The sequence below is a fragment of the Dipodomys merriami genome, unplaced genomic scaffold, assembly GCF_024711535.1.
Source record: "Dipodomys merriami isolate MVZ:Mamm:240054 unplaced genomic scaffold, mDipMer1.0.p SCAF_5, whole genome shotgun sequence".
NCBI lineage: Eukaryota > Metazoa > Chordata > Mammalia > Rodentia > Heteromyidae > Dipodomys > Dipodomys merriami.
In genome coordinates, this window is record NW_027206068.1 from 45,280,468 (window position 1) to 45,304,464 (window position 23,997).

The window sequence follows — 23,997 nt, forward strand, 5'->3', positions numbered from 1 at the left end:
AGCACCACTTCTGGCTTTTTTTTTTGCTTATGTCGTGCTGAGGAATCGAACCCAGGGCCTCATGCATGGAAGGCAAGTGCTCTACCACTGAGCCACCTTCCCAGCCCCTTGTTAGATATTTTCCTGAGTACATACCTTGTTTTTATTAGTTATTAATACTATCATCTTTAATTAAAAATTTTAATTGATTGTTGCTATTTAGAAATACCAGTTAAAATTCTTATTTAAAATCATTTTCAATGAGAGTCTTGTGTTTATGAGTTATTACAGTTTTGTATATTAATGATTCTTATGTACTTATTTTTCTTGCCCACATTAGAACCTCAAAGTTCTATTCTGAATAGAAACACTTTCAATTAAGAAAGGGTTTGTTTGGGTAAGTAAAAGTATCATAAACACAAAGACTTATTCTCAAAGAAATCCAGAGACATACAGCTCAGAACTTGTGTGGTAGTGCCTCTAAGATTCCAAAGTCTCTAAGAATTGAGAGATCTGATTTCTAGAGGTTTGCAAACATTAGGGTTCCAAATTCAAAGGCTTATGACTGTAGGCTGGGAGAAGCTTAAGGCTTTGGGCCTTAAGCTTTGAAACCTGGAAGTTTGTTACTTCCGGGTCAGTGCTCAAGACAGAGGCTTATAGTGCTCTCTGCTTAGAATGCTAACATCCAAGCAGCTACAGTTCCCAAGCCCTGATTTCAGAAACCTTTGCTCTAGAGCCCTTGGCATCCCTCTCAAACTCCTGTAGCAGCAAGATCTTGCAGTCCACTTATCTTCTCAGTCTCTTTGCCATCTCTTTTTTGCCTCAATATTTCTACCCATCCCTCATGGTTTTTATAGCTTCTTGTACATCTGGGATAAACTCTCCTTCTTTTTGTGTTATCTCTGCTCTGTAGAAGTGCTTTTGGTGAGATTTTTCCTAGTAAACTCTGCCAGTTTGGCTATTCTAGTCCTCAGAAGATAATTGTATTACCTGTTCATGGTATAGAATTTTAGTTCATTTCTCTCAGAACTATATTAAAGTGGTATTTTGTTCTTGAGGCATTTGCTTTCTTTTGTTGTGATAACTATTTGTATTCATTACCCTTAATTTCTCTTTAGTGTTCTTTAATTGTGGTATACAGCAGCCTGATATGAATTTTTCTTGTTGGTAAATACATTGTGCCTTGAGTCTGATAAGGCTTGTCTTCATTGCTCTTGGATTGTTTCCAAATATTATCCCTTTGAGTTTTGTCTTTTTCCCATTCTCTCTGATTCCTCTGGAATTCCAATTAGATGTAAAGAAGGACCTCACTCGTTCTTGACCTTTGTTTTCTCATTACAGTGCTTTTGATTCTATGTCCTCAATTCTAAGTATTTTTCATAGATTATAATGGTGATACTAATTCTTTGTAAGTGCTCTTCCTAATTTAAAACTTTTATGTCTAAGAGCTTTTTATATTTTTTTTGTTTTTTATACAAATCTCACTAATTCTCACTCATAATCTCTCTCTGTTTTGGTACGTGTCACATCTCTATTTCTTCATCTGTAACAGAATATAAAATGTATATTTATATTTTGTTGTTTTTATGGGTCTGATTTCATAAAGTTCTTGATTCTAGTGACTATTGCTATGGTTTTTGTTTCTTCATTTACATGGTAATTTAGAATTGTGAATTCCTGTTTCATGGAATTTTTTTTGATTTCTTTGAGGTTTGGTTTCAGAGTGTATTTCTCAGGAAAGGACTTACGTTTCCTTCTTCCCACAATGTTTGGGCCCCAGGCTTTTTGCCTTTTCCTTGTGGGACAGGGATCATTAAAACCCAGGCTTTTATCCATTAGAAATCAGCAATGGACATAGGGAAAACATTAGTTCTGGTACTCATACCCTGTAGATTTGTAGATCTTCCTCCCTTTTGGCTTCTGTGGAATTTCTTTATCTTTTTTTGGGTTGGCCATACTAAAAAAAAAGACACTTAAAAATACTTAGTCTAGCATTTTTAGATACTGAGAGTGATTTCTTGAACATCTGATTTGCTCTGTTAACCAGTAATGCACATTTTAGCTTTTTTGGCTGTTATTGACTTTTTGTACAACTGTAAGAGAACTAGTATGGGAATTATGCTAGTTGCTGAAGATAACAAATCCAGCTATGTGCTAACCAAGACTTCCATGCTAAGTAGTTCAGGCTTAATAGTAATGCTATAAGAGAGACAATTGGAGAATCATCAGTTTCACATTCTAAATTCAGAATGAAGATTGACTTGGAGTATCCCAGTGTAAGTGCTTTTGATAAGGGTTATATTACCACAATTTAAACTTTTATTAACTTTAATAATATATATGTAACCTAAGAGTTAGCATGTAACCATTTTTAAGCAAACAACGCAGCAAACTATGTACATTCACATTGTGTGCAACTGTCATTACCATCTATCCAGAAGTCAGTTTCTCAAACTCAAACACTGTATCCAAATGAGAGTATAAGGCCCTGACTTCAAGCCCAAGTTCCAATACCAAAGAGAAAAGAAAGAAAGAAGAGAAGGAAAGAGAGCCGGAAATAGGAATTGATGAACAAATAGAGAAAATTCCAACACTAAGTAATATATTTTATTTATTCTAGAATCCCTTGTGCTATGGTTGTACAGAGGTATGACTTCACATCAAATGACTTTACTCTCCCTTAGGGCATTATTGAGATGTGTTTATCTCACTGAAGATAATTGTTTTATGCTTTTTGTTTGAGTTGTATGCGGTTTTCCCCCAGATTTTTACTTAATTTTAGAGTTTCAGTGTTGAATCTCACTGAAGATAATTATTTTATGCTTTTTGTTTCAGTTGTGTGCAGTTTTTCCCCAGATTTTTACTGAATTTTAGAGTTGCAGTGTTGAATGGATTAGTTAGTATTGTACTGATTAACAATAAGCATTATTATAAATGTAAAATAATTTGTTGTTGGCAGGTAGAATTATGCAAGTTTTTTAAAGCATAAAAATATATTATTGCACTACAGATTTAGAAGAATCAGGATGACATATGTGCAGTTTTGCTCAGTGGTTAATACTGAAGGATTCCTTTTCACTTAATGCTTTGGTTCTCAACAAGGGCCAGTTTTGCTTACTAGAGAACACTTGGCAGTATCCAAAGACATTTTTGGTTGTAATAGCTGGGGCTTTCCTTTTTTTTTTTAAACAGGTGGCTTTAGTTTTATGAAGGCTTATGGGCCTGACAAAAAACTTGGGCAGAGGTTTCTTCCTTTCTTCTTTCCTTTCCTCTAACTAGTGTTTGTGTTATGTTTAGTGGGTAAGATCCTTCCAGATTCTAGTGTTACCTGTTGATTTTGGTTTTCAGTGTAGGGACTTCTTGAATTATTTTCTGAAGCTTCTGAAACTGAAAGGTTCATTATAGACTTCAAGGTATGGAAGATTTTAAACAGTGAGTCCATGTACCTTAATTTCTAGCTTTGTCTTAGGATGTTCATAGGAAGCTCATGGTCCTAAGTTGTCAATATAGAAGCTCATGGTCTTAAGTTGCCAGGACAATTCCTAAGATTAGTTACTGTAATATTTTAAATTTGGCTTTTTACTAAAAAGGGTAGGCGTTTTAAAGTTTGTGTTTCTGTTTCAGATAGCAGCAGAAGCTACAATGTTTAACTTCTTCCGAAAGCGGCCTGAGCCTAAGAAACCCTCAGTAGCAGAGACAGAAGCAGATGGATTTATCTTTTTAGGTAAGTCTTCTTAAGGAGTAAAATCAGAATAATATGCATTGTTTCCTTTAAAAATTACTTGGTAGGGCTGGGAAGGCGGCTCAGTGGTAGAGTGCTTGCCTTGCATGCCTGAGGCCCTGGGGTTCGATTCCTCAGCACCACATAAGCAAAAAGAAAAAACCCGGAAGTGGCGCTGTGGCTCAAGTGGTAGAGTGCTAGCCTTGAGCTGAAGAGCTGAAGGACAGCACCCAGGCCCAGAGTTCAGGCACCACGACCGGACCAAAAAATAAAAAATAAAAAAAATAAAAAAATAAAAAAAATAAAAATTACTTGGTAATCTTATGATTAATTTTTAATTTCTTACTAATGTCAGAATGACTTTATATGTATAATTTAAAAAAAACTAACTGTAGAAATAAAGATCAGCAATTATTTGTCATCAGATCTGGATCTTACATTTTGGTTTGGTTGTATAGTTCTCATTCTTTTTGTAAAATCACCACTTTTTACCTGTGGAAAACTAAAAGTCTTAAACACTCCTTGAAAAATGTTTTCTCTTACTAATAGTATTACCCTGGCTTTGTAAATTAAATTAGGTCACATGAATATTTGCTGAAAAAAGGACTATTTTAAGTATGAAATGGTTAGTGTTTCATGAATATTTGGTTAGGATTTATTTTATTTTATATTACAAAATTAAAGTTTTAAAGAATTTTTAATTTAATCTAATTTTAAACGTTTTGATAGCTGTTTAGTTTTTTCTTTCAATCAAATACAGTATAGTGTATGTTATTTCTAAAGGGAATTTTGAAAAATAGAATTTCCTTCATGTCACTATATCTTTCCCTCAAAGAAGAGATTTGCTGTCTTGCAATGTTCTTTCCAGATGCCATCTCCTGAGAAGGGTGTTTCAGTAACCAAAACACAGTATTTCTTATGTTCATTCTTATCTACTCTGGGCCTTCTCCCACCAGATTCTGACTGCTCTGAGAAGATTTGCATTAACTCATGTGGTGGTCACTCCCTAGGATGTTTCTCTGGGTCTCCTCTTGCAGGTACTGATTTCTTTCTTTTTTGTGCTGATTCTGGAACCTGAACTCAGGGCCTTCCTTGTGTGTTCTTTCTTTCTTTCTTTTCTTTCTCCTTTCTTGCTTACAAATATCACTCTGCCACTTTGAGTCATGAGTCATGCCTTTAACCATATTTCTAGTTAGAGATGGAATCTCCCACACTTTTCTATCTGAGCTGGCTTTGAACTGTGTTCCCCTAGATCTTGGACTTCTGAGTAGGAGTGGAGTAGGTAGAGTGGAAGCCTGAGCTGCTGACACCTGGCTACAGGTTTTTATTGATTTCTTACCTCTTACTTCATTTATCTTACTTCATTTAGCAGACTAGGGTCTGCTGGTTTCAGCCAATACTCTATATGCCTTGACAAATTAAGGATGGTTCTTTTAGACCCAATAGTGATCCTGAATTTTCAGCTTTGGTTCTGTTATGCTGCCATCCCTGTCACAGCTCTGACTACTACAAGTTTAGTAGAAGTAGGTTTGGGTGGGTCTTCTCCTCATTAGCTCTTCTCTGTAGAGCTGGCTTCTTCACCGAGGACAAATGGATTTTTACTTATCTGGCCCTCTTGAGCCTACTCTCTGGGAGACTACGAAAACTTTCACTTCAATAAACTTCTCCATAGAGTATTCCACAGCCAAGTTCTGGCAATCAATGTATAATTCAGATTCTGTCTCATATAGTATAGACCAGTGTGGTGGCTAGGATAGTCAGTTATTGTAGTCGTTGAGTATTGTGGTCTTTGAGCAGAAATGGCAGCTTATCTAGATGCCATTCTGAATGGAATAAGGTGAAGTATGATGGGTATGACTGCCTATCTGAGACTTTATTTTCACCATATCAGAAATTTGCTCCTAGTTTTCAAGTCAGAATTGGCTCTGTCAACCTCAGTGTTAGTTCCTGAAAAGCTGCCAATATTGCCTTCCTTCCCACTCCTGATTAGCCTACCAGAAAACAGATACCTTCTCTTTTCTTTTCTCTTCTTTTTCTTTCTTTCTTTCTTTCTTTCTTTCTTTCTTTCTTTCTTTCTTTCTTTCTTTCTTTCTTTCTTTCTTTCTTTCTTTCTCTCTCTCTCTCTCTCTCTGTCACTCCCTCCCTCCCTTCCTCCCCCCGTCTCTCTGTCTCTCTCTCTGTCTCTGTCTCTGTCTCTCTCTGTGTCTCTCTCTCTCTCTGTCCCTCCTTCCCTCCCTTCCTCCCCCCTCTCTGTCTCTCTCTGTCTCTCTCTCTGTCTCTCTCTCTCTCTCGCATGCGTGCGCGTGTGCGTGTGCGTGCGTGTGTGTGTGTGTGTGTGTGTGTGTGTGTGTGTGTGTGTGTGTGTGAGTGTCTAGAATTACAGGAGAGTAGCTAGGATTATAGGTGCGAGCCACTGGTACCCAGCTAACTGCCTTTTTTCTTTAGGAGTTCAATCTTTCTCATAGAAATTTGTTCCAACAATGCCTAGTTTTCCAAACTCTTCTATATTCCTTATTTTAATATCTCTGTGGAGTTCAGATGTATGTAGAGAACTTTGTTCTTTTTTGTTGTTATGTGATTAGAAATTAATGTTATTCTTTTGCAGTATAGTCATTTAAAGAGTATGAGTGGGGTGAACTGGCATCACACAATTCCTGATGCTAGACCTCAAATATACAAGAAAACTATTTTTAATATACAAGAAAAATATTAATATGATTATTTTACCTTTTTAATATACAAGAAAAATATTAATATGTGTATATATGATTATTTTACTTTTACCTCTGTTTTGCCATTTGGAGAATTTCAGAGGCGAGCTTTAGCCATAAGCACAGTAGATCTTCATGCTGATTTTTCCGAGTTCTCCAATTTGTATTGCAGATAGTCTTGACCATATATTATTCTATTTTCTGTTTTACAGTGTGGGCCCTGGTTTTAGGACCTTGTGCATCAGCTGGTGAGGTTAGCTGCTGGGGACCTTCTCTCTTTAACCAAGAAAGATTTTAATTTGAAAAAGTGCTTAACTGAACCTCAGAAGTTTCACATATTTCCAGTTTTTGTTCTATGACGAAATTTCCATTTTTCATGCAGTCAGCACCAGATCCAGATTCTTTCTTCCTGTCTTCTTTCTCTCTCTCTCTTTTTTTAATCCCACCCTCTTCTTTCTCTTTTTATCAGTCATTTCATCTCCTTTCCTCAGTACTCCTCCGATACTCCTGAAATAAAAAGTGCTAACTCTAGAGTTAGACCGCTTGAGTTGACATTTTGGCTCCAGAGGTTTCTGTGGGAAAGTTATTAACTTCCTATATGATTTAGCTTATCTAGAAAATGATCCTCTCATTATTATCTATTCTATTTTTTGGGGGGGCGGGGTCCGGTTGTGGGGCCTGAACTCTGGGCTTGGGTGCTGTCCCTGTGCTCTTCAGCTCAAGGCTTGCACTCTACCACTTGAGCCACAGTGCCACTTCTGGCTTTTTTCTTTTTGCTTATGTGGTGCTGAGGAATCGAACCCAGGGCCTCAGACATGCAAAGCAAATGTTCTACCACTGAGCCACCTTCCCAGCCCCTACTATCTAGTCTATAGGATTTTTTTTTGGGGGGGGGGGTCCGGTCGTGGGGCCTGAACTCTGGGCCTTGGCGCTGTCCCTCAGCTCTTCAGCTCAAGGCTAGCGCTCTGCCACTTGAGCCACAGCGCCACTTCTGGCTTTTTTCTTTTTGCTTATGTGGTGCTGAGGAATCGAACCCAGGGCCTCAGGGCCTCAGGCATGCAAGGCAAGCGCTCTACCACTGAGCCACCTTCCCAGCCCCTTTTTTAGGATTTTTGCAGATATTAAATAAACTAATGTATGTAAAACATCACCGTCTGAGGTGGCACTATCTCTACAGAGGATAGGAGGACTTAGCTTGTCCAGGCTCCTCTATTTAGCATAATGCAGATTTGTAATTAGTCTAAGCAACTGATTCTAGAGATTGTCCTTTTAACCATTAAGCTATCCATCTTAGGAGGTTGTTTTTGTTTTGGAAGTCACATTGTCAGGTTTAATAGTTTTATACATATACATATATGTGTATTTAATAGTGATACATGTGTATATATATTTGATAGCTATATATGCATATATTTAATAGTTATAAATATGTAACATGTATATGTATATATGTATACACACACAAACACACACACATATTTATTAGTGTGGTTTGAGCTTAAGGCTCATGTCCTTGCCTGGCAGATATTTTAGCACTTGAGCTATACTCCCAGCCCCACCTTAAACTTTTACTATTATTTTAAATAACTTCAAAATATTTTTTGATTGTAATTTCATTGTTATTGTTAAGGTGGTATATAGAGGGATTACTGTTGCACAATTCAAGAAATGTATACATCTTTCTTTTGGACAATGCTACCTCTTCCTTTGTCTTTTACCCTCCAAGGTATTTTAAAATATTGCAAAAAACTGTAATGTCCTTGAAGTTGAGGATGATGGTATAGATTAGTTATACTTTGGGCTTTTTCTACTTATGTAGTGCTGAGGAATCGAACCCAGGGCCTCATGCATGCAAGGCAAGCACTCTACCACTGAACCACCTTCCCAGCTTTAGTTGTCTGTTTTAGCATATCATTTTGTTCTGCTGAGATGCTCTTTTATATATATATGTGTGTGTATATAATATGTATATATAATATGTATATATATATGATTCTATACCAATGTATATATTATCTATAGTCATAGAACATATTATACAAAGTATTTTGGAAAATGTCAACTAAGTTCAATACTATACATGAAATACTTTTAAAGCTGGTATGGTACCATATTTGCACTCATGTATTTTGAATTGTGTATGTCCACATAATTATTTTTTAGGTCTCGTATGCAATGGGCACATTACAGGGAAAAATATGATTCATTTTGTGTCCTTATCTATTGACTCCTTGGTGACAAACCTAAATACTTAGAGTTATAGTTATATTTGTAGCATAATTTTGTCAATATGGACTCTGCTAAATCTGTTAAATTATTTCCTTCTGTGACTTTTATAACTCATCTCTAAAAAGGTCATAGTAGACTACATTGTTGAAGCTATAAATGATTTATTTTTTTCTACTTGAGAATACCCTAAGGCCAGTGTTCCTGTTTAACACAGTGTTTCTGCTTAATGTTTTAGATCACAGTTATTAGAAGTGGCATTGTTGAATTGATAAAGCCAATATATGAAATTCAAGGTTCAAACCCAAGAAAGATTATAATAGAAGTATACATTTACCTCATTTACCCAAGTGTTTTTTTTCTCTGTAAGATGTTTAGTGTGCTGAAGAAGAATAAAGAGAAAAAAGCTTAGTATGAAAACATTTTTCCCCATGTAGCCAGTTTCTGTTTACACAAGGTAATAGTTATTTGTTCATTCAATAATGAAGTTGAATAATCCTCCAGGGTACTCTTTTTACACAAAAACAAATTGCAGTTTTCCTTTGCGTCACTGGGTGGCGATTTTTCATAGTCTTATACTTTGGTTTAAAAACGCAGCAAGCATGGAGCTATTTGTAATTACCAGGGTTTTCTTCTGTTATGACATGTCTAATTGTACTTTTAACACATTATCTTTAAGTTGATTACAAATGTTGTACCATAGTGTGCAATCTCAGTTATTTTAAATTAGGAAAGTGTATTGCCTAGATGTTGGCATATCCTTCTAAAACCAAGACAAAGGTATGAATTAGCTTATTATGTTAGAGGAAAATAGCAAACATATACATATAAGTATGTATGTTTATGTACAAACACATACATATATGTGTAATATATAATGGAAAAGAAATAACTAACAAATACTGAACGTAAGTTTGAAGCAGGAAGAATGAAATGGGGCAAGATATTACAGAGATGAAAGGAATTGGGTTACAGTATAACTGAAATTCATGGTTTTTCAGAATATGCAGGTGTTTCTTAAAGTAGGACATCAGACTTCCAGCTTCCATTAAGTTAATTATTTTGTAAAACTCTGACTTTAGAACCAGCTTAGTAATAACAATATTTAACAGATTTTATCTTTTAATTATTAATATTTTGATATTTCAAGTTATGTATTTTATTGGTATTAAAATATGCAATTTAGCCTCTGCTCCCTTTATTTTCTAGCCTAAATGATGAGTGACATTTTTGAAAATAGTGAGATATTTTAAAGATTCTTTCCTCTTTCAGTCTTAGAATCAAAGAACATATACATATATCAGCTAAACAAATGTATTTTTATTTGGAACTTTGCAAGGTCAACTTTTCATCTTTGTGTTGTTTACTTTATTTGAAAAGAGAAACTTACCTGTCTACAATGGAAATTTACATTTCAAAGAATGAGGGACAGTGAGTAATTTGGAGAGTTCTTATAAACAAAATCTACCAAATCCTAGGGGGAACAAAGGGGATAGCATTTCATTTTTGAGAGAATAAAGAGGATGAGACTCTAAAACGTGCAAATATAAACATTATACGAAAGTCATTCAGGTAGGGTTGGAAGGCCTAAATAAGTTCTTCTGTAACCTGGATAACCCTCTGTATATGTGGATCAAAAATACTGAGAAAAATTACATTTGCATTGAATATATACAAACTATTTTTCCACATGATTACTCCCTACACAATACAGTAAGACAACTATTAATATGACATTTATATTTACTAGGTACTTTAAGTAATCTAGAGGTGATTTAAAAGTATATTTGAGGTATATAGCACCAGTGGCTGAGGCCTATAATCCTAGCTACTTATTAGGCTTCTGGAGGATGGGGGTTTGAGGCTAGCCTGAGCAAAAAAGTCTAAGAGACTCCTTCTCCAAAATAACCAGCAAAACGCCAGGGTTGGAGATGTGGCTCAAATTGTCAAGTAACAGCTGATCAAGCATACCAAGCAAATGTAAACAGCAAGTGCAAGGCCTCCAGTTCTGGCAAAAAAAAAATGTATGTGAGGATACATATAGTTTATATAAAAATATGCCATTTTATAAGAGAACGTGAATATTTGATGATAACTTTTGGGAGTCTTGGACTCCCAAGCCCCTTGGACTGAGACAAGACTACATCAAGTAATTATTATTGCTGCTCCATTCTGGTTATTATTTAAATTTTGAAGGACTGGCTGGTAGAGTGCTTCCTTAGCATGTGTGAAGCACTGGGTTTCATTCCCAGTGTTACACAAAACAAAATGAAACAAGTTTTTTTTTTAACTTATTAATAAGTAGTTGTACAAAGAAGTTATATTATTATTATTATTATTTACTTATTTATTTTTTGGTGCTGGTCCTAGGGCTTGAACTCAGAGCCTGAGTATACTGTCCCTGAAATTTTTTGCCGAAGGCTTGTTCTCTTGAGCTACAGCTCCACTTCTGTCTTTTTTTGTGATTAATTGGCGATAAGAGTCTCATACAGACTGGCTTTGAATTGTGATCCTCAGCTTTCAGCCTCCAGAGTAGCTAGGCTTATATGTGTGAGTCACCAGTGCCTGACAACAAGATTAATCTTTTACAATGGTATTTTCACAAAAATGGCATATACATATTATGGTATATACATATTGTTAATGACAGTTAAGTATGTAGTATTAGTAATTCAAAAAATTGTTCTCAATTGTTTTTAGTATTTAAGTCAAATAGCTCTATAAACTTATGGAATAACTTATTTTTATTTCTGGCACCTATCATTTCCTGATGTATGAGCTAATAATATGTTTGGCAGCACCGAATGAAAACTAACCCTTAAAATAGTTTGTTGATGAATTGCTTGAACAAGTTGATAATTGTAATAACCAGCCATTATCATGCTGTTATTGTTACAGTAGGTTTCTTAACCCAAATCAGCTTGGGGAGCTAAGTGGAATATTGTGCAAAGCTCTGAAAGTATGTTTCTGGGAAGAAGAATTTACATCAGATTCTTGAAGTTCTGTGATCCCAAAACTGTTTAAGTATTACTTTTCTAGATGTTAATATTGTTTTCTTAATCACTTGGAGTATAATATTATGTGAGACAATTTTCTGGTTACTCTAATAATACTTAAGGTAATCAATTTACAGAAAAGAAAGGCTTATTTTTTCAAGAAAAAAACCTCTTCTTTCCATTTCCAGGAGGTCATTTTGATAAATATTATTTTATATGATCAGAGGCACAGAGGCCTTGTGCCTTTCTTTTCCTTCCCTAAGAGAAGGCTTATTTTAGCTAATAGTTTTGGAGGTTGTGGTCCATGATCAATACTTCAAGCCTGTGATGAAGCAGCACATGAAATGTGAGCCTGTGGTGGAAGACAAATGCTCACCTTACTGCTAGGAAGTGAAAGAGAGGTGAGGCAGATGCTAAGGCCCACTGTTCTCTTCAAGTATGCTCTTACAGGTACTCACAAAAGTGATCTGAAGACACCCCATCTGAAATCTCCACCATTTCCTAAAAGTACCAAGGACCAAGCCTTTACTGCATGACCCTTTAGGGGACATTTAAGAAATACACTAATTGGAAGTGGCACTGTGGCTCAAAAGTAGTAGAACGCTAGCCTTCAGTGAAAAAGCTCAGAAACAGTGCCCAGGCCCTGAGTTCAAGCTCCACGACTGACAAAGGAAAAGTACATCTTAATTTCTGTTTTCAGAAATAGATTAGTGAGATTATACAGCTGATTCTGTAGTAATTTAGACCAGGTACTTCATTAGGTTAGCAGTACTGCTAATGATAATGTTGTCTTACCTAGTATCTTACATATTCCTCACCTGTCTTTATGTGTTGCGTAATTAGAAATGTACCATTTGCAAAAACTTTGGAGGCAGTAGATAAAGGGTCATAACCCTTTGTAGCATGGAAATTTCAGAGAAAAATAAGTTTGTCACCTATTGTCACTTCTAAATTTGTATTTCTAAAGTCACTTTTGTATGGCTTGAACTAAGCCTGAGGGGTTGTACTCAAAGGTAGTGTTCTACTGCTGAGCCACAGCTCCACTTCTGGAAGTTTTCTGGTGGTTAATTGGACATTAGAGTCACATAAACTTTTCTGCAGGACTGGCTTGGAACTGTGATCTTCAGATCTCAACCTTATGAGTAGCTAGGATTATAGGCGTGAGCTGCCAGCGCTCTGCTAAAGTTCCTTTTCAAAGTTTAAAATGAACTATGTATTTTTACTTGATCACTAATAGTGGTCACATTCTAAGAAAAGTATGTTTTTACAACTGATAACCTATTTTAAAATATTTTTTCAGTACAAATTGAAGTACAAAATTTTAAAAAGTTTAATTTCTGTTTTCTTTCCTTTTTTTTTTTTTTTTCCTAGTCCTGGGGCTTGAACTCAGGGCCTATGCGCTGACCCTGAGCTTCTTTTGCACAAGGCCAGCATTCCACCACTTGAGCCACAGCACCACTTCCGGCTTTTTCTGTTTATGTGGTGTTGAAGAATTGAACCCAGGCTTCATGCATGGTAGGTGAGCACTCTACCACTGAGCTACATTCCCAGCCCTGTAATTGCTAAAAAAAGAAAGGAAACAAGTTGCCTTATAAACAGTGCCAAATTGTGATATGTACTGTTTATATTTAAAAATTCCCTCTCAATGAAATAGTAATGCCTTTCTTATCTATAAGTATCTTTTTATTACTAAAGTTAGATTAAATATATCACTGTAGAAATTTAGCTATGATTTATACCTGTTAAGAAAATATGCTAATGCATTAATACTCTTAATTTCACAACTATATAAATATTTTCCATTCCCTAGAGGATATTTTTTTCAGCTCTTTAAGGTTTCCAAGGTCTCTTGGAAGCTCAGGGTGGTACAAACCTGTATTTCTCAAGTTATGTTCCATGTGCACCTTCTTAGAATTGCCAGAAGTGTTACGCTGCCAAAATTGAGTAATAGTGGTGTTTTCAGTTTGTAGGGAAAAATAAACAACTGGTAGGAACATGTTCATGTAGTTTTTTGGAAAGACAAACTAGCAATATATATGTTAGAAGCTTTAACATTGTAGATTACTTTTACTTTAGAAATTCTATTTCTTGCAATGTATCTTCCAAACTTAAGCAAATACTATTTCTAGGATGCTATATTTAAAATGAACTTTTTTTTTTTTTGGTCCGGTTGTGGGTCCTGAACTCTGGGTCTGGGTGCTGTCCCTGAGCTCAAGGCTAGCGCTCTACCACTTGAGCCACAGCGCCACTTTGGCTTTTTTCTTTTTGCTTCGGTGGTGCTGAGGAATCGAACCCAGGGCCTCATGCATGCAAGGCTTGCTCTACCAGTGAGGCACCTTCCCAGCCCTAAAATGAACTTTTTTCTTATGTGTATTTTATATGCCTACCATATCTCTGGAAGGAAAAACATATGTTTACCTATGGTTGCAGGTAATTTTTCTTTTCTTTTTCTTTTTGATTACTTATATTTACTTAATTATTTTGTAGTGAGTATGTGTTATTTGCATAGCCATTAAGTCAAAAGGATCCCTAAGTACACATACTCCTGAATCCTTGATTCTCTCATGAAAGTTGTAATTCTCCTAAAAGAGTAAGTGTATTTCCTGCCAATCTGAGATTGGTTATATTTTTTTACTTCCATTATAAATTTCAGTTTACAAAATCATTTACTGAATGACTATAAATACTGTTTGCTTCTCTCAAAATTGTTGCATCAATGTTTGTAAATCTTTTGTTTATAAATATTTAAGGCCAGTATATATTATAGGAAAATGTTATCCTAGACTTTTTGCTTTCTTGCAATACTTTAATATTAAATTTTAGTGTTTCCACAAGGAGAAAATGTGTTGGGAAAGATCTTAACTAATATTTAATTTGGCTTCTCCCTAATGTTTTCCTGGGTGTTGATAATCATTATATTCCCAGAATACCTACATGAGACTTGAACTTCCTATGTATCAGGAGGCATCTTTAAACATTAAGCCCAATTTTAAGGTGAAATTTCACTATATTTAAAAAATGCTTATTTAAACTTATTTTGTGGATTAAATGAATGTATACCATTTACTTTGTGTTAATTTTTATCAATTTCAATAATTTGACAATTATAATAATAGGAATGTTAAGTTTTATATCCCTTGCAAGACGTTTCTTTGAAAATTTAAATTTAAATATTTAAACTCTAATCATAAACCACAAGTAAATATGACTATCTGTAATTACTTTACAATAGATTTTAAATTGACTATTCAGTTACTAAAGTGGAAATCACACATTATTTTTAAATGCTGCATATTTAAAAGATTTTTTAAAATAGCCATTGATGACAAGTTTAGGAGCATTTTGCCCTGTTCATTTTGTGCACTCATGGTCAGCTTATGTAGAGCATAGAAATAAAGGTGGGGCTGGGAAGGTGGCTCAGTGGTAGAGTGCTTGCCTTGCATGCATGAGGCCATGGGTTCGATTCCTCAGTACCACATAAGCAGAAAAAGCAGGAAGTGGCGCTGTGGCTCAAGTGGTAGAGCAGTAGCTTTGAGCTGAAGAGCTGAGGGACAGTGCCCAGGCCCAGAGTTCAGGCCCCACAACCAACAACAACAACAAAAAAAAATGAGGTGGACATTGACCTTTATATGAGACTCATAAATGCTACAGTGTGTATCTGTGTCTTGTTGATATAATTTGTTTTCTGCTTGGACACATATGAGAACTTTTAGAACCCAAATTATTAAGAATTATTAGGTACTTTTCTTGAGACAGGGTCTTTTTGAGATACCTGAGGCTGTTTTGGAACTCATTGTGATAGCCCAGGCTGGCCTGAAATTCCTGATCCTTCTGCCGTGGCCTCCCAAGTGTTGGTATTACAGACTTGGCCCAACATGACTAGATTATTTAAAGTATTATAATAAAAAAAATTTTAAATGGCTTGAATTTATACTAGATATACCTTAGTATAAAATTATAATCTAGGAAAATTTTTAAATTAATTTTATTGTCAAGGTGATGTACAGAGTGGTTACAATTACACACATAAGGTAATGAGTACATTTCTTGTCGAACTTGTTACCTTTTCCCTCATTTTTCTTCTACTTTCCCTCCCCCAGTTGACCCACCCTGAAAATGTATTTTTAATAAGACTTGCACTTAGTGTCAGAAACTTGCCTTGATGCCTGATTTTGAAATAAATAACTTGTATGAAAAGTAAAGTTGTGGAAATTCAGATGCTGTGTAGCCATGGGGAAACATATTTCTTCCTACGTACTAAGCAGTACTAACTATCCATCTCAAGGCTCTTCACTTGCTGCCAGTAGCTCTCCCTCATACAGAACAAATTACTCACAGACTATAGCTAAATAAAACACTCTTTAAAGGTTTTCTGCCCTTAGAACTGCTCATAGTTCTGAATAATGGATACTGATTCTTGCCAACTGATTTACCCATCTTAACTCCGTGGATAGGGCTCTGTCAGACCAGACTCAGATGTAGCACTCCTACCACCAAACTCCCCACCCCCTTTTAAAGACTACTCTTTCCAGACACTCCATCTGAAATCTGTTAACAAGTAAGACTGGTCACAGATTTATTGATTTTTCCTGGTCATTTGACTATGTGAAGTGGAACCAGCTATGATCTAAGCTAAGCAAGCTCAGTAAACACACTCTACTCCAAGCTCTGTATAAATTTCATCTTAGTACATGTTCTAAGTGATCTGGAGGTAAATCAGATAATTTTCATTGTGAGTAAATCAGATTATTTTACTTTTTTAAAATAAAAATGTTTAACCTTTTAAAACCCTAAGAAAGGTATACCCATTTTCTGCAGTCCATGTGCCCAATCCTTAGAAGTATCCAAACAGCCTGCTGTTTGTATGTTTTTGTTTATATATTTGTTTTGATTTTTATAGAGCCTTATTTTCTAAATGTACTGCTTAATGTTTGTTGCTGTGATATAAAACTATTCTTCCAAACATATTGTAACACTTAATTTACTTACTTCTAAAAGACCTATGAATGAAATGGATAATGTATCCATTTTCTCTTGAAGGGGTATTTGCTTAAAATAGGTATTTTCTTCATTTCTGTTAAAGATATAAAAATGAGTAATGTAAAATTCAATTTGAAAAATCAGTGTGGCTAATCTCTCTCTTATTTCATAGTACATTATTAAGAAATAAGCAAGAGGTAGCCGGGCGCCAGTGGCTCACACCTGTAATCCTAGCTACTTAGGAGGCTGAGATCTGAGGATCATGGTTCAAAGCCAGCCCGGGCAAGGAAGTCCATGAGACTCTTATCTCCAATAAACCACTAGAAAACCGGACATGGCGCTGTGGCTCAAGTAGTAGAGTGCTTGCCTTGAGCTGAAGAGCTGAAAGATAGCACCCAAGCCCAGAGTTCAAGCCCCACGACCGACCAAAAAAGAAAAAAAGAAATAAGCAAGAGGCCAGGCACCAGTGGCTCATGCCTGTAATCATAGCTACTCAAGAGGCTGAGATATGAAGATTGCAGCTCAAAGCCAGCCTGCAAAGGAAGGTCCATGAGACTTTTATCTCCAATAAACTACCAGAAAACTGGAAGTGGCATTGTGGTTCCAGTAGTAAAGCACTATCCTTGAGCTGAAGAGCTCAGGGACAGCGCCCAGGCTGAGTTCAAGCCCCACCACCCACAAAAAAAAAGAAAAAAAGAAGAAATAAGCTAGAAAGTATACCTACTAGGACTGTTCAAAAAGGTAGCTAGCTTCAAGGAATTTTTGTAAACTGATCTTATATGAATTTTGTATAACTATGGTTATGTTAAATAAGTTATGAAGCAAGAAACAGTTAAGTTACATGATAGGAGATTGGCTATGTTTTTCCTATATTGCGATGGGTTTTTCCCATGCCACTGTACTCCCAGTAGATACCATTTTTCAGTTTAATTATAATTCAGACTTCGTCAGTTGTTTAAATGACTTTTGTTTAATGATACCAGAAATGATTTTTGGGGAAAGTTTTTATATTTCTTCAGCTCACCTTCCTGAGTGCTATAAAAATGCCTGTGTTTGGAGACTTTCTTATATTGGGTTCTTTTCTTGATGACACTGTTCATTTGATTGTTAGAATGTATAATTTTTTTGATTAGTAGTAGAGAACTTGTGCACTTTGGGTATTGGTTAGATAGTATGCTAAGTATTTTGTTCAGTTCTTACCAAAATCTCAGTAGCAAGCAGTAATATTAGTATTAGAATACCTAAAAGGTAATTCCTCTATAACTCACATTGTCTCACCTATTCTTAGATATGGATTATATGATAATCTGATGAAAATTTTCGGATATGCACAGGTCCAGTATTTTACTTACAATTTAAGTCGTTTATTTAATAAATGTTTGTTGAGTGCCTTAAGTGCTAATTAAATGTCCATGAATTAGACACCACGCTGAGAGGCACTAAGAATAAACAGATGCTTCGATTTCTTGTGTGATTTTTATCGTGAACTATATACACCGGGCATTTTATGATCTTAAGATAGGGCAAATTTATTTCTATGAGAAGAGTACAAATATAACAATTATTATTTAAGCAACTATAGTGGATTATCTCTATAATTTAAAAAAGTAACAGCTGGTGTTGGTGGCACACACCTGTAATCCTAGCATCTCAGGAGGCTGAGAATTAAGGATTATGGTTCAAAGCCAGCCTGGGCAGGAAAGTCCATGAAACTTTTTCTAATTAATATCACAAACATACACAGAGTATTATGTGCAATTTCACCTTCATTTCTGCCCTCAGTTTCAGCTAGATTATTTAGAATTTAAATGAGAATTGCCTGTAGGTTGACTTCCTATGTTTTCAGAACGTGGCGTCTTTCTTGGAAATCACTTCTTGAACCATATATACCTCACTTAACAAAAATTGTTTTGAGGTTGAACCACTGCAGACTTTATTCAGTGGGAGCATTTTTCTTTCTTAATAGTATAGCACACAACTAGAGCTTCTAAACAGGCAGTTCATGGCAAGCTTTTGACTGTCTGGGGCCCAGTTGCACTGTGGATTATTAGAGCTTCAGCTTCACAAGTTCCATTTGGCACAACCTTCAACTTGTCTCTTCCAGCTCTCTTTATTATTATCTCGTCTTCCTCTTTACTGATCACTTAACAGTAAGGCTATAGGAATTTGATTGTAAAATGAATTCACCTCCAAGTTATTTGGAGCCAAATACTAGATTATGTAAATGGTGAGTTCTGCAGATGTAGCTTTCCCTACCTCTTCAGGAACACTGACTCTGTGGATTATGGAAATGCAGAACTTATTTGTTTGTTTTTTTTTGTTTATGTCAGTACTGGAGCTTGAATTCATGCCTTGAGGCTTGCTCCTCTTGGTTGTGCTACTGGCGCTCTGCCTCTTCAGCCATGCTGGCTGACTTTTTGCTGATTGTTTTGGAGATCATCATGCACTATTTTGCCCAGGCTTGCTTCCAACTGTGGTTGTCTGGACCACAGTCTGCTGAGTAGCTAGGGTTATAGGCATGCCTAGCTTCAGAATAATTTTTGTTTGTTTTTGCCGGTCCTGTGCTTGAACTTAGAGCTTGAATGCTGTCTCTGAGTCTCTTTTTGCTCAAGGCTAGTCCTCTATCACTTGAGCCTCAGTGCCACTTCAGGCCTTCCCTGAGTAGTTTATTGGAGATAAACATCTGTTCAGGCTGGCTTCAAATCATGACCTTCAGATCTCAGCCTCCCGAATAGTTAGGATTACAGGCATGAGCCACTGGTGCCTGGCTCAGAATAATAATTATTATTATTTTTGATTAGTTGTGGGACTTGAACTCTGGACTTGGGCGCTGTCCCTGAGCTCTTCAGCTCAAGGCAAGCATTCTGCCGCTTTAGCCACAATGCCACTTCCTGTTTTCTAGTGGTTTATTGGAGATAAGAGTCTCACGGACTTTCCTGCTGTGCTGGATTTGAACCATGATCCTCAGATCTCAGCCTCATGAATAATTCTTTATAAGCTAACAGTATTAGGTTTTAGGCCTCTTAAATTCTTTTTTCAACAATGGCATAGAAGTTAAATATATTTATGCTTTAACCATTCATAAATTTGAACTTCAAATAAAAAATTTAGCATCTTTAATTTTTTAGAGTTTTACGGGAATGTATGAGCTTGAAGCACAGATTTGTTTAGTTATTATTTGTACTAAAATAGAAAAATCATTAAACTGTTTAAAAATAGTGGAACCAAACAGAACTAATGGGAGAACTGAATCTGTAGGGTAATTTGTGGATGTAATGTTTTAATTTGTGAGGTCATCTTAGAAACAAATTTAGTTCTAAGTTTAGTCCTAGACACAGCTACTTTATTTCTCCAGGCTTATCACATTTAGCCCCAAATCTCTGTTGAGAGAGAAAGATGTATATTTCTATCTACAACTGTTAGACCACCACTTTTCCAAGGCTTTGTACTTCTGGAGTTTATATAATGCCTTACAAATTTTATATATTCAGTAATTATTTGTGAAGTATGAATGATAGATAAATTTGTATGACAAGAGTTCCAAACTGAGCTCAGAGTTAAAATTTGTATCACTGGAGATATTTTAAAAAATTTATCCATAGTCAAATTATATCCAGAAAAGTACACTTAAAAATAAAGGGAAGGTAAAAAGTAATAATGTACTTTCTTCTTGTGGTCTTAAGTATAGTAATATTTTATCCACTTGTAAATGATTCAGATATTTAAAGATGCTCACTGAGTAAGTACTTCTTTGGAAGATATTAGTGTTTGTTACTATAACTATGTATTGATAATCATTTCTCATAATTCTAAAGGCTGGGTAGTTCAATGGCACGATGGTGGCAAGTTAGCACTCTATACATTTGTGGTTCTCTCTGGTGGAAGGGGCATATAGCAGCTTTCTGGACTCTTTTTCATAAGGACATTCATACCATTTATAAGAGCTACACACTCTCAACACCTAATTACCTCTTAAAGGCCTCCTAATACAATCACCTTGGAGGTTAAATTTCAATAGGAGAATTTGGGGGAGGCACAAATACTTAATTCATAAAGAGGGAAAAGCACCCAAAGTCCTTTTACATAAGTAAAACTGTTAGCCAACGGAAGCTCACACTTAGATCTCTATAGATTTGTTGTGTTTCAGTTATATCTCAGGCATTTAATTATATGTTCAGTGTCTTCACAGAGAAACAATATGAGGTATATATATATATATATATATATATATATATATATATATATATATATATATATATATATATATATATGTACCTAATATATAATACTATATTAATAACTACTATATAATATATATGAGGTAAAAATAGACTAGTCTCTATATATAACCTAGTCTCTCTCTATATATATTTGTACACATATACATTCATATATATAATATAAGTAGTTTTGTTGGGCAGAGAATTAATGCTATACAGTCCAGACTAGAACTCACTGTAGGCCAATCTGGCCTGAAACTCATGATTCTCCTGTCTCAGCCTTCTAAATACTAAAATTATAGGCATGTGCCTCTATGCCTGGCATATACATAGAGTTTTATAGGAATGAATATATAATTTTTTTCCAATGCTGTGGGTCTTCAGGCCCTAAAAACTCACATAAAGATGAATTGTGATGAAATAACTTAGGATCTTAAGATGAAACCAAGGTTGAGGGCCTTAAGTTGGAAATATCTCTGACATATTTTGTATTGGGTGAGAATAAACAATCCTCATTAAACACAATCTGTGTGACATCTTAAATTGGTGATACTGAAAGTTGTACTGCTTCATTATAATCCCTTTTTTGGTAGAGACTTTCCCAGATCCCACTGTCCTACATTTAGATTTGGGCAGCTCTGATGAAGATAAAGTAGTTATGAAACAGTATTTTTCTATACCTCTTCTATTTTTGTTCTCTGCTCCCTCACCATACTCAGTGTCCCCCCCCTTTTTTTTTTGTAGTTCTGGGAGTTAAACTTAGGGTCCCTACCACTGGGTTGTCCCTGTCCCCTTTCTGATTTTCTAGTCCTGTCTCTGGTCTTTGAGAAGTACGATTAGGAGTCTGATTAAGAGCATTAATGGACAAGAGATCATTTTCCTCTGCTTAGTCTTTTTTTTAAATCTGCCCTTCACTATATCTAATTTCTTTAGTTGTAGGTCTTCCTATAGGAAGTTCTTTTGCTTGAGCCTCTGACTACATACTGATGCTATTGTGGCATGCTTACTTTCTTCTATATCTTTATATGTTTGCTAGTAATCCACCATAATTGTCTCTACTACTATTAGTCCTTTGCCATCATCCTTTCCTGTTCTGTTCTTGAACTCTCTTGCCATGTTTGATTGAATTTTCCCAATAAAAGAGCATCATTATTTATACAAAGAGACTAAAATTCTTACTAAAATTCAGGCAGGAAAAGTATACAGAAATATATCCACATACAATTGAATTTTATGGGTGATCTCAGGGTCAGAAAGTGATGACTATATATATTTAACTAATTATTTCCCATTTCTATTATTTTTGTGATTGAAAGTTAGATTTTTATAGAATGATTTATTTATAGTTTGGCTTTAAAATACTGCATTTAATAATACTGGCTGTTTTGCATTTTAAAACTATCAATCTTTACTAACTAGCTTTTTCACATGTATAACATTATTGATATTCTTCTTTGGAGTCTAGAGTTGCTTTCTAGTTTTCAAAGAAAGATAGAAATATGTTTAACCCAATTTCAGTGTTGTAGTTTTGTTAAAACTTACTTTTTTTGGGGGGAGGGGTCTTGGAGCCTGAACTCTGGGCCTGGGCGCTGTCCCTCAGCTCTTCAGCTCAAGGCGAGTGCTCTACCACTTGAGCCACAGCGCCACTTCCGTCTTTTTTCTTTTTGCTTATGTGGTGCTAAGGAATCGAACCCAGGGTCTCAGGCATGCAAAGCAAGCGCTCTACCACTGAGCCACCTTCCCAGCCCTAAAACTTTTTTTTTAATTGATATTTTAATGAGTCTTTGGAAATAATGAGAAAATTTTAGGCTGGGAGGCAAAATTCGCTTATAGCTTTATATAAAATTCAGAAATTCATTTTCTTTAATACTTAACATAGCTAGTTGAATTTTAAATAATTTTATTCTCTATATTTTATCCTCATACTTAACATTTTTCTTATTACCAAACAAATGGTTTGTAAGAATGAATTTAAGTAAAAGGAAATGTTTCTTAATGTATTATAAGTATATTTCTATAAATTATATGGTTTTTCTTTAAACCAAATCTTATTTTTTCCAGTGATATTTGTTATAATTTATGGATTGTTCCCATGAGTAACCTGTATTCTTTATTTGTAAAAAAAAAAAAAAAAACCTAGTTTGAGGATCGGTAAATAGTTATTGCTATACTTACTGTAAAATGTCACTATCTAGGTAGAAGAGAAATGACTTTTTTACTTGTATCATTCTTCACTGTTGTGGAATATTAATTTATTATGTGTTCCTTGAAGCCCTAAAAACAGCCACAGCAGAATTTTAGGAGAATGCTATCAGCTAGTCTTCTAGTTAACACTTAACTGAATTTACTGTCTACTTTTAAATTCTTCCTTGCCAAAGTTTCACTGAACGACTCTTCATATAATTGAGTACAGCTGTAGTTTATTTTACTTGCCAGAAATGCTATTTCCCACTTAGATGGTGATTAAGATCCACTTGATGTTTGTAAAAAAATTTTTGCAGAGATTTTGGAAATGCACTTAAAAAGGAAACTTCTATATAATAAAAACCATGTAGTTCTTTCAATTATTGAGTGTGTGTGTTCTTTAAGGTTGCTGATATAACTGATCTTTAATCAAAGCTTAAAGGGAAAAATTGTGAATTCAAATTATTACAGTGTAGAATTTTAAACCTTGTAAAATGGTCCATTTTATTAGTACTCTTATTTCTTATTAAGTAAAAGGAAACTAAATTTTGTTCATAGATGTAAGAGCCTACAAAATTGCAAAAAAATGTGTTATTTAAAGAAAAAAAAACAACGAAAGCATCTTTCTAACTCGTATGGAAACCTTAGGCTCTGACTTAGGATTTAAACTTCAAAATATGGGAAATTATATTTCAAGGTATGCCAAAAGCTTGTTCTAATTAGTTCAGGTCCCCAGGTTCAGTGCCTACTTTGGCCAGTAGTGTTTCTGAACTGTGAGACATTGGTTTTTCCTTAAGCACAACTCTCACGGAGATACTTTGATTGAGCTCATTAATTCTTCCTCTGCTTTGTATATCAGTATGTGAGGCTGGGTTTTTTCTAATATGCTTTAGCCAAATAGCATCTGACAACAAGTTGGTTGGATGCAGAAGCAGATAATAGAAGCCAGCTATCTTCTATCATGCCAAAAATTAAGGACA

General features: G+C 35.2%; 1 protein-coding gene across 6 annotated transcripts in view; it reads left to right on the forward strand.

Annotated features, from left to right (window-relative positions):
* Umad1 (UBAP1-MVB12-associated (UMA) domain containing 1) overlaps window positions 1-23,997 on the forward strand; it is a 160,186-nt gene that overhangs the window by 3,437 nt on the left and 132,752 nt on the right. For 2 of the 6 annotated variants that reach the window (XM_069996556.1, XM_069996557.1), the window contains exons 2-4: window positions 3,604-3,703; window positions 4,657-4,737; window positions 13,005-13,148. In XM_069996556.1, coding sequence (XP_069852657.1) covers window positions 3,622-3,703; window positions 4,657-4,737; window positions 13,005-13,148 — 307 coding nt within the window. In that variant the 5' untranslated portion in view covers window positions 3,604-3,621. Of the gene's footprint in view, window positions 1-3,603; window positions 3,704-4,656; window positions 4,738-13,004; window positions 13,153-23,997 lie in introns of those variants that run through there. The other 4 variants (XM_069996558.1, XM_069996559.1, XM_069996560.1 and 1 more) reach the window with 4 other exon arrangements.